The sequence below is a fragment of the Mustela nivalis genome, assembly GCF_964662115.1.
Source record: "Mustela nivalis genome assembly, chromosome: 4".
Lineage (NCBI taxonomy): Eukaryota > Metazoa > Chordata > Mammalia > Carnivora > Mustelidae > Mustela > Mustela nivalis.
In genome coordinates, this window is record NC_139023.1 from 133,323,105 (window position 1) to 133,336,254 (window position 13,150).

The 13,150-nt window shown below is 37.1% G+C and overlaps 1 protein-coding gene across 2 annotated transcripts in view; it reads left to right on the forward strand.

Moving 5' to 3' along the window:
- The window catches only part of KLHL2 (kelch like family member 2), a 111,633-nt gene that overhangs the window by 77,245 nt on the left and 21,238 nt on the right, over positions 1–13,150 (forward strand). For both annotated transcript variants that reach the window (XM_082727243.1, XM_082727244.1), the window contains 3 exons: positions 3,602–3,711; positions 7,962–8,078; positions 9,316–9,465. In XM_082727243.1, the coding sequence (XP_082583369.1) occupies positions 3,602–3,711; positions 7,962–8,078; positions 9,316–9,465 (377 nt within the window). The remainder of the gene's footprint in view (positions 1–3,601; positions 3,712–7,961; positions 8,079–9,315; positions 9,466–13,150) is intronic.

The window sequence follows — 13,150 nt, forward strand, 5'->3', positions numbered from 1 at the left end:
GAGATTACATATCAATGATGAATGTAAGTGCAGTAATTCTTACCCACATATTAGCAAAGTGGATTCAGCAGTACATAGAAAATCGAGTGGGATTTATCTGTAGGATTCAAGGATAGTTCAACATCTGCAAACAGTAAATTTGGTACAGCATAGGAATAAAATGAAAGGTAAATATTATGTGATCATCTCAGATGCTGAGAGAGCATTTGACAAAATACGGCATTCTTGGGGCGCCTGGGTGGCTCAGTGGGTTAAGCCGCTGCCTTCGGCTCAGGTCATGATCTCAGAGTCCTGGGATTGAGTCCCGCATCGGGCTCTCTGCTCAGCAGAGAGCCTGCTTCCCTCTCTCTCTCTGCCTGCCTCTCCATCTACTTGTGATTTCTCTCTGTCAAATAAATAAATAAAATCTTAAAAAAAAAAAATACGGCATTCTTCCATGAGACAAACTCTCAACAAATTAGGTATACAAGGAACATACATTAATGTATTAAACTTTAATATAGTAGAGGTCATATATGGCATACCCATAGCTAAAACTTCATACTCAGCCGTGGAAAACTGGAAAGGTTTCTTTAAGATCAGGTAAAAGACAAGGATGCACACTCTCAAAACTCCTGTTGAGCATATTACTGGAAATCCTAGTGGAGCAATCAGGCAAGAGAAAGAAATAAGAGACATTCAGTTGGAAAGGGGGAAGTAAAATTGTCTTCGCAGATTATATGATCATATAATCATATAATCTGCGAAGACAATTTTACTATATATATATATATATATGTATATAAAATCCCAAGATTTCACCAAAAAAAAAAAAAAACCCTTGAATGAATCAACAAATTCAGTAAACTTGCAGGATACAAAATTAACATGCAAATTTGAGTTTCTATGCACTAACAAATATCTGAAAAACAAAACAATCCTATTTGTAATAGCATCAGAACCAATAACATACCAACATACCTAGGGATAAATTTAACCAAGAAGGTAAACAATCTATACATTGAAAACTACAAGACTTTGATGAAAGAAACTGAAAAAAGATAAATAAATGGAACAATATGTTCCATGAATAAGAAGAATTATTCTTCATGAATTCATGAATAAGAAGAATTAATATTGTTAAAATGTCCATGCCACCCAACTCCATCTGTAGATCTAGTGTAATCCCTATTAAAATTCCAATGGTATTGTTCAACAAGTAGAAAAAAAAAATACTAAAAATTTTGTGGAATCATTAAAGACCCCAAATAGCCAAAGCAATCCTAAGAAAGAAGAACAAAAGTGAAGACATTGCACTTTTTGATTTCAAACTATATTACAAAACTATAATAACCAAAAGAGGGTAGGACTGGCATAAAAATTGACACCATGACCAATGGAACAGAATTGAAAGGCTGTAAATAATAGGGTCACTTAATCTATGACAAAGGAGACAAGAATATACATTGGGGAAAAGATAGTTTCTTTAAATGGTGCTGGGAAAACTGGACCATTACATTATACCATATACAAAAGTAAACTCATAATGGATTAAAGACCTGAATGTAAGGCCTGTAGCTGTTAAAGTCCTAAGCGAAAACATTAGGTAATATTCTCATTGACGTCAGCTTTCACGTTTTTCTGGCTATGTCTCCTTAGGCAAGGGGAAACAAAAGCAAAAGTGAACTACTGAAACTGTATCAAACTAAAAACTTTTACACAGTGAGAGAAACCATAAAACAAACAAAAAATATGAAAAGGTAATATACCGAATGGCAAAAGATACTGACAAATAATATATCCTATAAGGGGTTAGTATCCAAAATATATAAAGTACTCATACAGTTCAACACCAAAAAACAAAACAAAGCAAAAACCAACCAGAAACTCAAATAATTTGATTAAGAAGTGGACAGAGAACCTGAATAGGCATTTTTGCAAAGAAGGCATGCAGGCAGCCAGCAGACACATGAAAAGATGCTCAATATTGCTAATCAGGGAAATGCAAATCAAAACCATAATGAAATATCTCACACTAGTCACAATGGGTAGTATCAAAAAAGACAAGAAATAAAAGACAAGTGTTGGCAAGGACGTGGAGGAAAGTTTTCTTGGATGCACTGTTGGTGAGAATGTAAGTTGGTGCAGTCACTATGGAAAACAGTATGGAGGTTTCTCATAAAGAAATATTGTATGATCTAGTAATTCCACTGCTAGGTATTTACCTAAAAGAAACCAAAGCCTCTCATTTGAAGAGATATATGCATCCTTACATTTACTGTGGCATTATTTATAATAGTCAAGATATGGAGGCAGCCCAAATATCCATCAATAGATAAATGGATAAAGAACAAGTAGTATATGTGTACAGTGAATGTTAGCCATGGCAAAGAATGAAATCTTGCCATTCACAACAAATGATTCCTTTTTATTTTATTTTATTTATTTATTTGACAGAGAGAGATCACAAGTAGATGGAGAGGCAGACAGAGAGAGAGAGAGAGGGAAGCAGGCTCCCTGCCGAGCAGAGAGCCCGATGCGGGACTCGATCCCAGGACCCTGAGAACATGACCTGAGCCAAAGGCAGCAGCTTAACCCACTGAGCCACCCAGGCGCCCCCAAATGATTCCTTTTCAAAGTTGTAAAGTCATTGATTATACGAACAGTTTTTCCCCCATTTGGAGGAGTAGGTATATTTGTGAAATCAAAGGTTCTTTTAAGAATTTAAGAATTCTTAAAAATAGGGACGCCTGGGTGGCTCAGTTGGTTAAGCAGCTGCCTTCGGCTCAGGTCATGATCCCAGCGTCCTGGGATCGAGTCCCACATCGGGCTCCTTGCTTGGCGGGGAGCCTGCTTCTCCCTCTGCCTCTGCCTGCCATTCTGTCTGCCTGTGCTCGCTCTCTCCCTCTCTCTCTCTGACAAATAAATAAAATCTTAAAAAAAAAAAAGAATTCTTAAAAATATTTAAGAATTTTAAGAATTTTAGGAATTTTAAGAATGTTAAGAATTTATAGTTTTACCAGTTTCTGAAAGGAGGTTGAGGGTATAAAATAGTATGCTTTGGTCCCCAGATGAAATACCACAGAATTCAGAGCTATCTATATTACAAATCAATCCTGTTTTTTTAATGATGGTCATACGTTCAGACTGACCAGCATTTAAAATTTCTTTGTTTAAAGTTTTCAAATAAAGTTGGTTTCCCTCCTTATTCCAGTATGTTTTGGAGTCCTCTAATATTTTACATAATACATTCAAATGTGTGAATATATAATACCATGTACTTTATCTGATTTATATACTCTAAGGTTTTATGGATTTAAATACTGATAGTCTTATTAGCATATAAGGATAAGGAATACATGTTTAATTCTAAAATACCACCCTTTGAAGGAGCTGAGTATATGATAAGGCAGCTTTCCTACCTGTGTCTCTATTTTGTTACTTAAATAGAGAGCACTTCCCCAGGTGAGATTGTTTGGGTTTTGTTAGCTCTTGCCTTGAGGAAATAGTTGTTTTTCTCATTCTTAGGTTAGATTAAGAAAACCTGCTTCCTTTTGAAACAGATTGAAGCTGGATAATGGAATGTTGGTTTTAATGGGTTTTATTTTTAACCTCCAAACAGAGCAGCATTTTGCAGATGTTGTACTTAGTGAAGAATTTCTCAATCTCGGCATTGAACAAGTGTGCAGCTTAATCTCAAGTGACAAACTTACCATTTCCTCAGAAGAGAAGGTAATTAAATTTTTATTTTCTAGTATATTGTGAAGTAGTACTTTTCCTTTCTTTGTTTCACTTTGTTTTGTAACTTTGTAATCCTGTATGTGTAGTGACAGCCAGTGATCTTTGATGTGGAAGTTATTAGAAACTCCAGTAGTTAACTTGTTGATTGTCTGCAGATTACTGTTTCTTCACTTCATAGGAGGTTCCCTGAATTGCTAAACATTAGAGTTTTGTCCTTGACTCCCACAGCAAGAACTGGTACACATTAAGCTGTTTGAAACAAGTCTTTTGGGTGCTCAGTTTCTTCCCAAAGCTAGATGTCTGTAAAAATTGTGATCTAAGTAATTTCACTATCACATGAGTTGGAAGAAGATACCAGGGATAACAAAGTAATAGCTTGTTCTGGACTGAACATTCTTTGTTAAAAAAAAAAACAAAAACAAAAAAAAACAACTTTATTTATTTGAGAAAGAGAGCATGAGAGCAGGGGGGAAGGGCAGAGGGAGAGAGAAGCACACTCCTTGCTGAGCAAGGAGCCCAATGCAGGACTTGATCCCAGGACCCTGGGATCATGATCTGAGCCAAAGGCAGATGCTTAGCTGACTGAGCTACCCAGATGCCTTAGACTGAACATTCTTGACCATACTCTTCCTTTAGTCTGGTCTCCTGCTACTCATACCCACCCCTACCAGTGCTTCCCTTCTCCCTTCCAGAGTGCTGTGCACCTGCTTTGTCTGGCTGTAGCCTCCCTTTCTCCACATTTTGAGTTGTCTTTGTTAGCCACCTGCACCTTTTTTTTTTTTTTTTTTTTAAGATTTATTTATTTGAGAGAGGGAGAGAGAGCATGAGCAGGAGGGGCAGAGGGAGAGGGAGACACAATCTCAAGCAAATCCTGTGCTGATGAAGCCTGATGTGGGGCTTGATCTCACAACCCTGAGATCATGACCTGAAATCTAAGAGTTGGCTGCTTAACTGACTGAGCCACCCAGACGCCCCTGACTTTCTCTTCTACCCTTAGGGTTTTATTCTTTGGTGAGTGTTATATTCTGTGGGAATCAGGGCACAAAAGCTTGTGAACACACTGAGTTTAGAGAAACAAACTTTTTTTTTCCTTTTTGTTCTTTTCATTTAAAATTATATAAAATTTAGCTTTTATTCTTCAAAGATATCCATCCTGCCTGGCCATAAAAAGACACATTTACTGTTATATTTACTATATGAAAAGAATATGTGAGAAGTGCTTGTTAGATGTATAATCTTAGCACTTTAGAACTATAAAGTAGAAGAAGACATTACTAGTCATATTAACAGACATTTATTGAGTGCCTACTGAATACCAGATACTGCCATAGCATCACAGATATGGAAATACTACCAAAATCGAAATCTTTACTCCACAGACTAGAGGGACATACAGCCGGGTAAATAAATGATTATGGAATGCTGTAGAGGGTACTCTAGGAGCATTTCATCATTCCTGGTGCGGAGGGCAGTTCAGCCTATCTCACATGTGGGACCCAAGTTCTAAAAAATAAGTATGCATTTGCTGGGGAAGTCCAGATGGATGGGGATGGGAAGGGCATTTCAGGTAGAGGTAGAATATGTAAATGTAAAAAAGGTGAGAAAAAATAATTTGCATTATGTTGGTTCTATATGGTTAGAGTTTAGAATATGTTTGGCAGAGTGGTAGGAGTTAAGATGGGAAGGTGACAAAATATCTTCTCAGCCGTATTAAAGAACCTTGACTTCATCCTAGTGGTGGAGAACCTTTAAAGGGTTTTAAGCAGTTGGAGAATAAAATCATAATACCTACATGATAGAAATGTCATGATCACTGTTCTGATTTTCTCCTGCTGCGTAACAAGCCACCCCAAAGTGTAGTGACACAAAACAATAACCATTTTATTATATTCAAAATTCTGTGGGCAGAATTCATTCAGGGCATTTTGGGACAGCATATTTCTGCTCAGTAGTATCTGGGGCTTCTGCTGGCTTGGCCTGAATGTCTGGAGATACCAGCCTGATACCAGATGAGCCATCCTGGAGCTTCAGTCCATTTGCACGTGGTATCTTATATCTCCAGAATTTCCACAGTGGCTCCTTCATTCACTTGTCTGGCTTTTGGGCTAGAGTTTGGTTGGTATCTCCCTCCACCTCTGTCCTCTTCCCCCAGACCCCTCCTTGCACTCACTCTGTGTGGCTAGTTTGGGTTCCTCGTCACAGGGTAATCTCAAGTAATGAGTCTTCTTGCATGACATCTGTCTTCCCCCAAATGAGCATTTCAAGAGACCCGAGTGAAAACTGAAAAGCTTTAGAAATCACTCAGCACTGCTTCTGCTTCTTTATTTATATATATTTTTTGTTATACAGGGCCAACTTAGATTCCCCGTGGCAGGTTTCATAAGGTGTGAATACTCTGGTGTGGTTTATTAGGGGACTATTTTGGAAGCCAGCTGTCACAGTGGTGGTGTGCTGAATGAATCAAAAGTAGGGTGAGGGTCAGATAGGAGGATGTTGAAGTCATACCAGTGAGCAATAGGAGCTGATGTAGGATGGTTGAAACAGGTGGAGGAGAGCGAGCAGAGCTGAGAAACAGTAGATAGAATTGACAAGATTCTTTTTATTTCTAGCACCCAATACCTAGAGGTACTTGGTAGGTACTTGCTGACCAAATGAATTAAAGAGCTATGTTAATTATATTGTAAATAATTTTTAGTTTCTTGTTCTATTTCTATACCAACAGAAGTTTTTTGTTTCAAATGATCCACTTACCTATCATCAGGCATTTTCTACAAGCCTTTAAAATTACTGGGTTATATATTCATCGCCCTGGAGGGAAATTATATAACCAAATATGGGCTTCATATTAGCCTATTAGCTAAGTTGTTAAGTTGTAATGCCCTTGTTATTTCTTTTTTTAAGAAAATTCAAAAACAATAGATTTTAATACATTCCATTGTGAGAAAAGTTGTGTTCATCTATTCTACACACCCTTGATTTAGAAGTGGACCATTAACATTTATGTGTAAACCTAAAGAAAAAGCCCCCAACATAGTTGTTTATAAGGGCATGTGATTTTCATTCCACAGAATCACTTAGCTTTATTATTTTGGGTGCTCTATTCCAAAGAGACTTGAGATTTAAATCTAGGTAAGTAGAACCAAATTCAAATTAAGAAGGTTATCAACTGAATTAGATCGTGTATCATCAGATTATCACAGCAACCATTTAAGTTCAAGAATATTAGATAGTGTATTTGGTGAAATTCTTCGTAAATACCAAATGAAAAATACTTAATGTGTAAAAGTACTAAAGGTACTTACTCAATTAAAAGTAGAATTACTGTATCATCCATCAATCCACTTCTACCTATATCTGAAGGAAATGAAAACAGAATCTTGAAGAGACATCTGCACTCCCATGTGCATTGGTTTATTGCAGCATTGTTCACAAGAACCAAAATATAGAAACAACCTAGTGTCCATCAGTGGATAAATGGATAAAGAAGATAGCTCTCTCACACTCACATGCATGCACACACACACAGACACACACTGAAATATTATTCAGTCACGAGAAAGGAAATAACTGCCATTTGTGACAACATGTGTGGACCTTGAGGGCATTTGCAAAGTGAAAGAAGTCAGAAAAAAAGACAAATGCTATATATCACTTATATGTGGAATCTAAATAAACTGAACTCATAGAAACAAAGTGCAGTGGTGGTTATGTGGGGTTGGAGATGGGAGAAATGAGATTTTGGTGAAAGGGTATAAACTTCTGCTTGTAAGATGAGTAGGTTCTCGGGAATGTATAGTATAGTGATTATAGTTAACAGAACTGTATTATATACTTGAAAGTGGCTAAGAGAGTATATCTTAAATGTTCTCACCACAAAAAAGAAGTACATAATATACATAATTATGTGACATGATGAAGGTATTAGCTAAGGCTATGATGGTCATCATTTTGCAATGTATAAATATATCAGATGAACATCTTAAACTTACACAGTGTTATCTGTCAATTATACTTCAGTGAAGCTGGAAAAAAGTAATTACTAAATACCAAATTAAAAGAAAGAAATAGACTTAATAATTTTTTTAGTACAGCACAGGTCAAGATTTTGAAAAATTTGAGCTATGTGTTAAACTTGAATGTCTTAGCAGGAACTGAGTAAAATGTAATCTCATCATACTTCATTCACATGCCTTGGTCCATAACTCATTACTTATTTTTCTTTTCCCCCTATTTTCTGCAAGGTATTTGAAGCAGTAATAGCTTGGGTAAACCATGACAAAGATGTAAGGCAAGAATTTATGGCTCGGCTGATGGAACATGTGCGGTTACCTTTGCTTCCTCGGGAATATTTAGTTCAGGTAAAAGCATATGCAAAACACATGAATACACATGGCACTTTGTCACGGGTAGCACTGTGTCCCCAGGCTGACAGCATGTAGATGCCTGTTACACAGTGGTAAGATCTGTAGAATACAGATCCACAGGGCACAGGACAGAGGACAGTAAAGGCACCTGCAGTCCTTGGCATCTGTTCTTTCTTTGGCCACTCCCCATTCTTGGAAATTTGCTTCCCCCAATTTTTGATGTGGGCAAGCAAATACTAGAGCTTATCCAGAGTATTTATGGTCATTTACACATAAATAAATGCACCTGTGCCTCTGTGTCCCTGCTCTGTATCTTCTTTGCTTTCCTTTTGAGCTTCTTCTGATTGCCCTGCAGAAATGGAATTTCGACATTTGACCCAAATACTATTTAATTCTACATCATAGTTTTACAGTGGCACGTATTTGGTTTTGGTCTTTATTTCTAATCTGAGGAAACCCAGGGTATTTGAAATAAGTAGAAATAAATGGATTTTAGCGGTCTATGAGAATTTTTTTATTATTAGCATCCTGGTCTGAACATTTTCAACATTTTTATAATTGAAACCATTTAAGGAAACATTCTTTATTAAGAGATTCAGTTGGAGCATTTTAGGATTTCTTGAAGCCTCATTATTTTTTGTGATCTGTATAGTCATTGACAGTCTACTGTTAAGAAAATGAACAGAAAAATCTGTTCTGCATGTGAGGTCAGGAATAGCAGGGACAAGATTTGTTTGTGGTGTAGGCATGTTGTTATAGGTATTTTGAATCATTCTCTTGGGTATTTTATTTGCCTTTTTGTGTTTGAAAAGTGTCTCTAATTTATTAGTATTGCCTACTCCACCTGAAGAACTCATTATCTAAATGTTTTTCTTGCTCTTTGGCTTGATGTTTAAAGATAATACGTGAATTTATACAGAAAAAGAAGAAGAGATATAGATGAATATAGTATTACCTAAAGATTATTCTATAGCTGATGTCGAGGTATTTAATTTTGATTGCCATTCTTTTCTTTATCGCTTACATGTGTTTTTCTCTGCAGACCAGATATTGAGCATTTTTTGGCTTCATTTATTTTTCTCTTAGTGATTTTCATTGTAAGGAAAAGACTGAATCAGAGAGTATAGTTATTATTATTATTTTTTTGCCTCTTCTTTATTTCTGTATCTTTGCCAGTTTTATCATGGAATAGTTATCCCCATCATGGGATATGTCTTATTTCTTCTTATAGAGGGTTGAAGAGGAGGCATTGGTCAAGAATAGCAGTGCTTGCAAAGATTACCTCATTGAAGCTATGAAGTATCATTTGCTGCCAACAGAGCAGCGTATATTAATGAAGAGTGTCCGGACCCGACTGAGGACACCCATGAACCTTCCCAAAGTAGGATCTATTGTTCACACTTGTTACTGCTTCACCTGAAGGGCCCATAGTGAGGCTGTTAATGTTTTTATTCATCTGAGTTTCCACATGCCTGAGAATTCATTGTAGTGTCTATAATTTAGCTTCTCTGTTGGGTTTGTATGTGGAGGGTGGGGATTGTTTGGTTCATTTAATCTTTATAAACCACATGATGTCACTGTTCTGGAACAGAAAGCAACTGATTTTTGTCTCTTCTGAGTTTTATTAGCTTGAGTTACAGTATAAAGGAAAATCAGAGAAGGTAGGAAGATTTGTCTGTAAGCTGTGTGTTTAGGTAATAACTGAAAACTGAGCAGTTTCCCAGAATTACATACTAGAGTTAAGGCTGATGAACAGCTTGTTCAGTTCGTTTCCTCCCTCTTCCCTGTTGTATGCTGTCTGATGGTTCACTCACACATCATCTGTAGTCATTTCAGTGTAGGTCTCCCCTCTGTTGTCCCAGATCACCAGTGTTCACCTTTACCTTGTGTGAGAGTTCATATTCTACCTTTATCTTTTTAGTTGAAGCCATTTATGTTTTACTGATTTAATTTTCCTGACAGAATAACCCCACATTTCTGTCTCTGTTTGCAATTTCTTGTGCCCTTTTTCCATCTTCACAGTACTAGAAAACCAGCTTTATGCCCATTTTGTATGGTCTAATCAGAATGATCCATAATATAATGCTTTTATTTATGTATTTATTTTTAGCTCTTATATGAGTGTGGGGCAATGATAGATTAAGAAATAAGAGTTAATCTGTTACCCATTGTTTTCTTACATCATCTTTAGTTACCACTGTCCTTTCCATTAAATTATGTCTTTTAAATTTTTTCACTTAATGCTCTAACTTAGTGTTCTTTTCAAGTTTTATTTTTGGAGTGTACATTTTTAATTTCTTCAAATCTGTGTTGGCATTGTTTTTCTGTTCTGCCCAGTGTTAATACCAGTTCTCCATTTAGAACTGTGTATTTTGCGAGTATGCTATTTACTCCTTCTTCTAGATCATTAGTAAATATTTTAATTTAGAATGGACCTCACCGCTCTTCCTGGTGACACCTTGCTAGAAATACTCACTCACTGACAAGGTCCATTTGCAGAAAATTTCAGTCCATAGGATTATGTTTATTATCTAAGCCAAAAATAAGTAATTTGGCCTGTAACATCCAGTGAGATTCCGGATCAAATAGATTCAAATTTGGCATGACTTTTTTTTTTTTTTTTTTTTAAACATCCCTCTGCGTGTTACTCATTTTGTTGTCTCCTAGAGGTTTGGAAGCTTTTCTCAAAATACTCTAAATTTTTGCTCAGAGTTATTATCACTTAAAAGGTATTTACAAGGCATTCACTTCCTACCCTGTTTTGAAAATTGGTATTTGCCGTTTTTAAATTTTCTGATCTCTCCTCAGTTCTCCAAGATTTTTCAAAAATAATTGTAAGTGGCTCAGTAAGTACATTAGCTAGTTCCCTTAACACTTTAGTATGCATGCCATCCGGGTCTGCTGATTTTATAAATGTTTACATTTTCCAAGTACCCTTTTACCTGCTTTTATAAATAGCCATCCTTATAAGTCTACATCACTTCATATTTGTCCATATTATTTGGTGTCAGTTTTTGTTCTTAAAAAAAAAAAAAGATTTATAAAAAGTGTTCACAGTCCTAGCCCATTTAAATTATCATTTCTTTTTATGCTAGTTTCTTCAGCATTCTTCTGAGCAGCTTTGTTTTATTTTAATACTTTTTAAAATATTCCATATTTGTAAAAGTTCTCTTCTTCTGGCATCTTAAGCTTTGCTGTCTTTAACTATTCTTCAATGACCTTTAGAGTGAAAACTAACTCTCTTCCAATTTCTGGAATAAACATGTCACTTTTGGAAACTTTCTGAAGTGTTCTTGGTAAAATCCCACCAAGTATTTTATTTCCTCTTTTGTAGAGTTGTGATCATCTGTTCAGTTACATTGATTCTGGGCTTTTCTGGTTGTGGCTTTGGAGTGGCCCTTCCAACTCTCTTAATAGTGATTTCTCAGCTCTACCTTTTATACTATCCATCAAGGTTCTTATTCATTCTGCTGTCTCAGGTGGCTGGGGGCGGGGGGGGGCAGCAGACATGGCAGATGGCAGTATGCTCCACTGTTGCTTAGACTTTGCATTTGCATGGTCCCTTCTCAAAATTTATTTATCTAGGCTCTTCTTGAGCAAGATGTCAGAGGGGTAGGAGACTGAAATATCATTAGGTCCCAGGAGTTCAGCTAGATAGTTATCAAACCATTCTGAACACCTACAAACTTAACAGGAGATAGAAGAGAGGAATAGCTGCAATTCTAGGAACAAAAAATTGACCACTTTCTGGAAGGTAGGATGTGCAGAGAAGTGAATCCAAAGAGATGGGAAGATAGTCCACGGGAGAGGGGCCAGCTCCTGGCAAGTGGTGGAGCAGTGGAGCACAAAATTGGAACTTTTAGGAGTCTTCTCCACTGAGGGACGTTGCTCTAGAGGCTAAGTGGTGGTGGAACTCTCACGGGGACAGTGTGGTCTCAGGACTCACAGGGTCACATAAAGACCAGGGCTGTCTGAGTATGTCAGAGCTGCCAGGTATTGGAGTGTGGAAGCCGACTACAGAGACAGAACAGAGGAGTGAGCTCTCAACTCAAGGTCAACCTTACACCATGATCCAAGGCACAGTTGGGCCACTTTACTTTGACCAGAGACCCCACCTTCCTCTTCTGGGAGGGCTGTGCGGGAGCGTGAGACAGGAATCTGCTGGGTTTGGAGACTCCAAATGGGGCCATGCACCAGAGATAGAAGGGCTCAGTCACAGGCTGTGTGAGCACAGAACGTGCCTGGAGACCAGGGAGACAGGAGTGATTGCCTGCTTTTCTCTGAGGGCACACTGAGTAGTGGGGCCCTGAGCTCTCCACTCCTACAGGGCTGGAGATTGGGAGGCCGCCATTTCTATTCCCATCCTCCAAATCTCTACAGGAAGTGTTCAGGGAACAAAAACTACTGAGAGCGAACCGAAGCAGTTTACTTAGCCTGGTCCCTGGGAAGGGCAGTGAAAGTCTGCCTCGGGCAGAGACATTTGAGAATCACTGCAACAGGTCCCTCCCACAGAAGATTAGCAAGAACATCCAGCCAAGATCAAGTTCACAGATCAGCAGGAACTGAGGAATTCTGGAGAACTCCCCTCCAGAGCTAGGGGAAAGCAGCACATAGAATTCATGGCTTTATCCCCATGCCCTTTTAGTCTTGCAAAGTTAATTTTTTTTTAATTTTATTTTTTTCTTATTCTATTTTTAAAAATTTTCCTTTTTCCTCTTTTGAGGTATTTTAACTCTTTTATTTTAACTAACTTTTTAAAAAAACTTTAAAATTTTTCATTGTTACAGTCATATTTTATTCCTTCATTGTATTTAACCTTATTTTTTGTATACATATAGCTTTTTTTCTTTAAAATTTTGGGATACAAGTTCTTCTAGTAGATCAAAATGTACCCTAAATTAGCACATGGCTTTGTTCTAGTCTCCAGCCTGATCACATTCTCCTCCCATTTTTTTTTTCCTTTTCCACCCAACTTAACAATTCCTTTTTTAGAATCTTTTTTTTATGATTTTTTTACATTTTATATATATATATATATTTCTTTTCAGTGTTCCAGAATTCCTTGT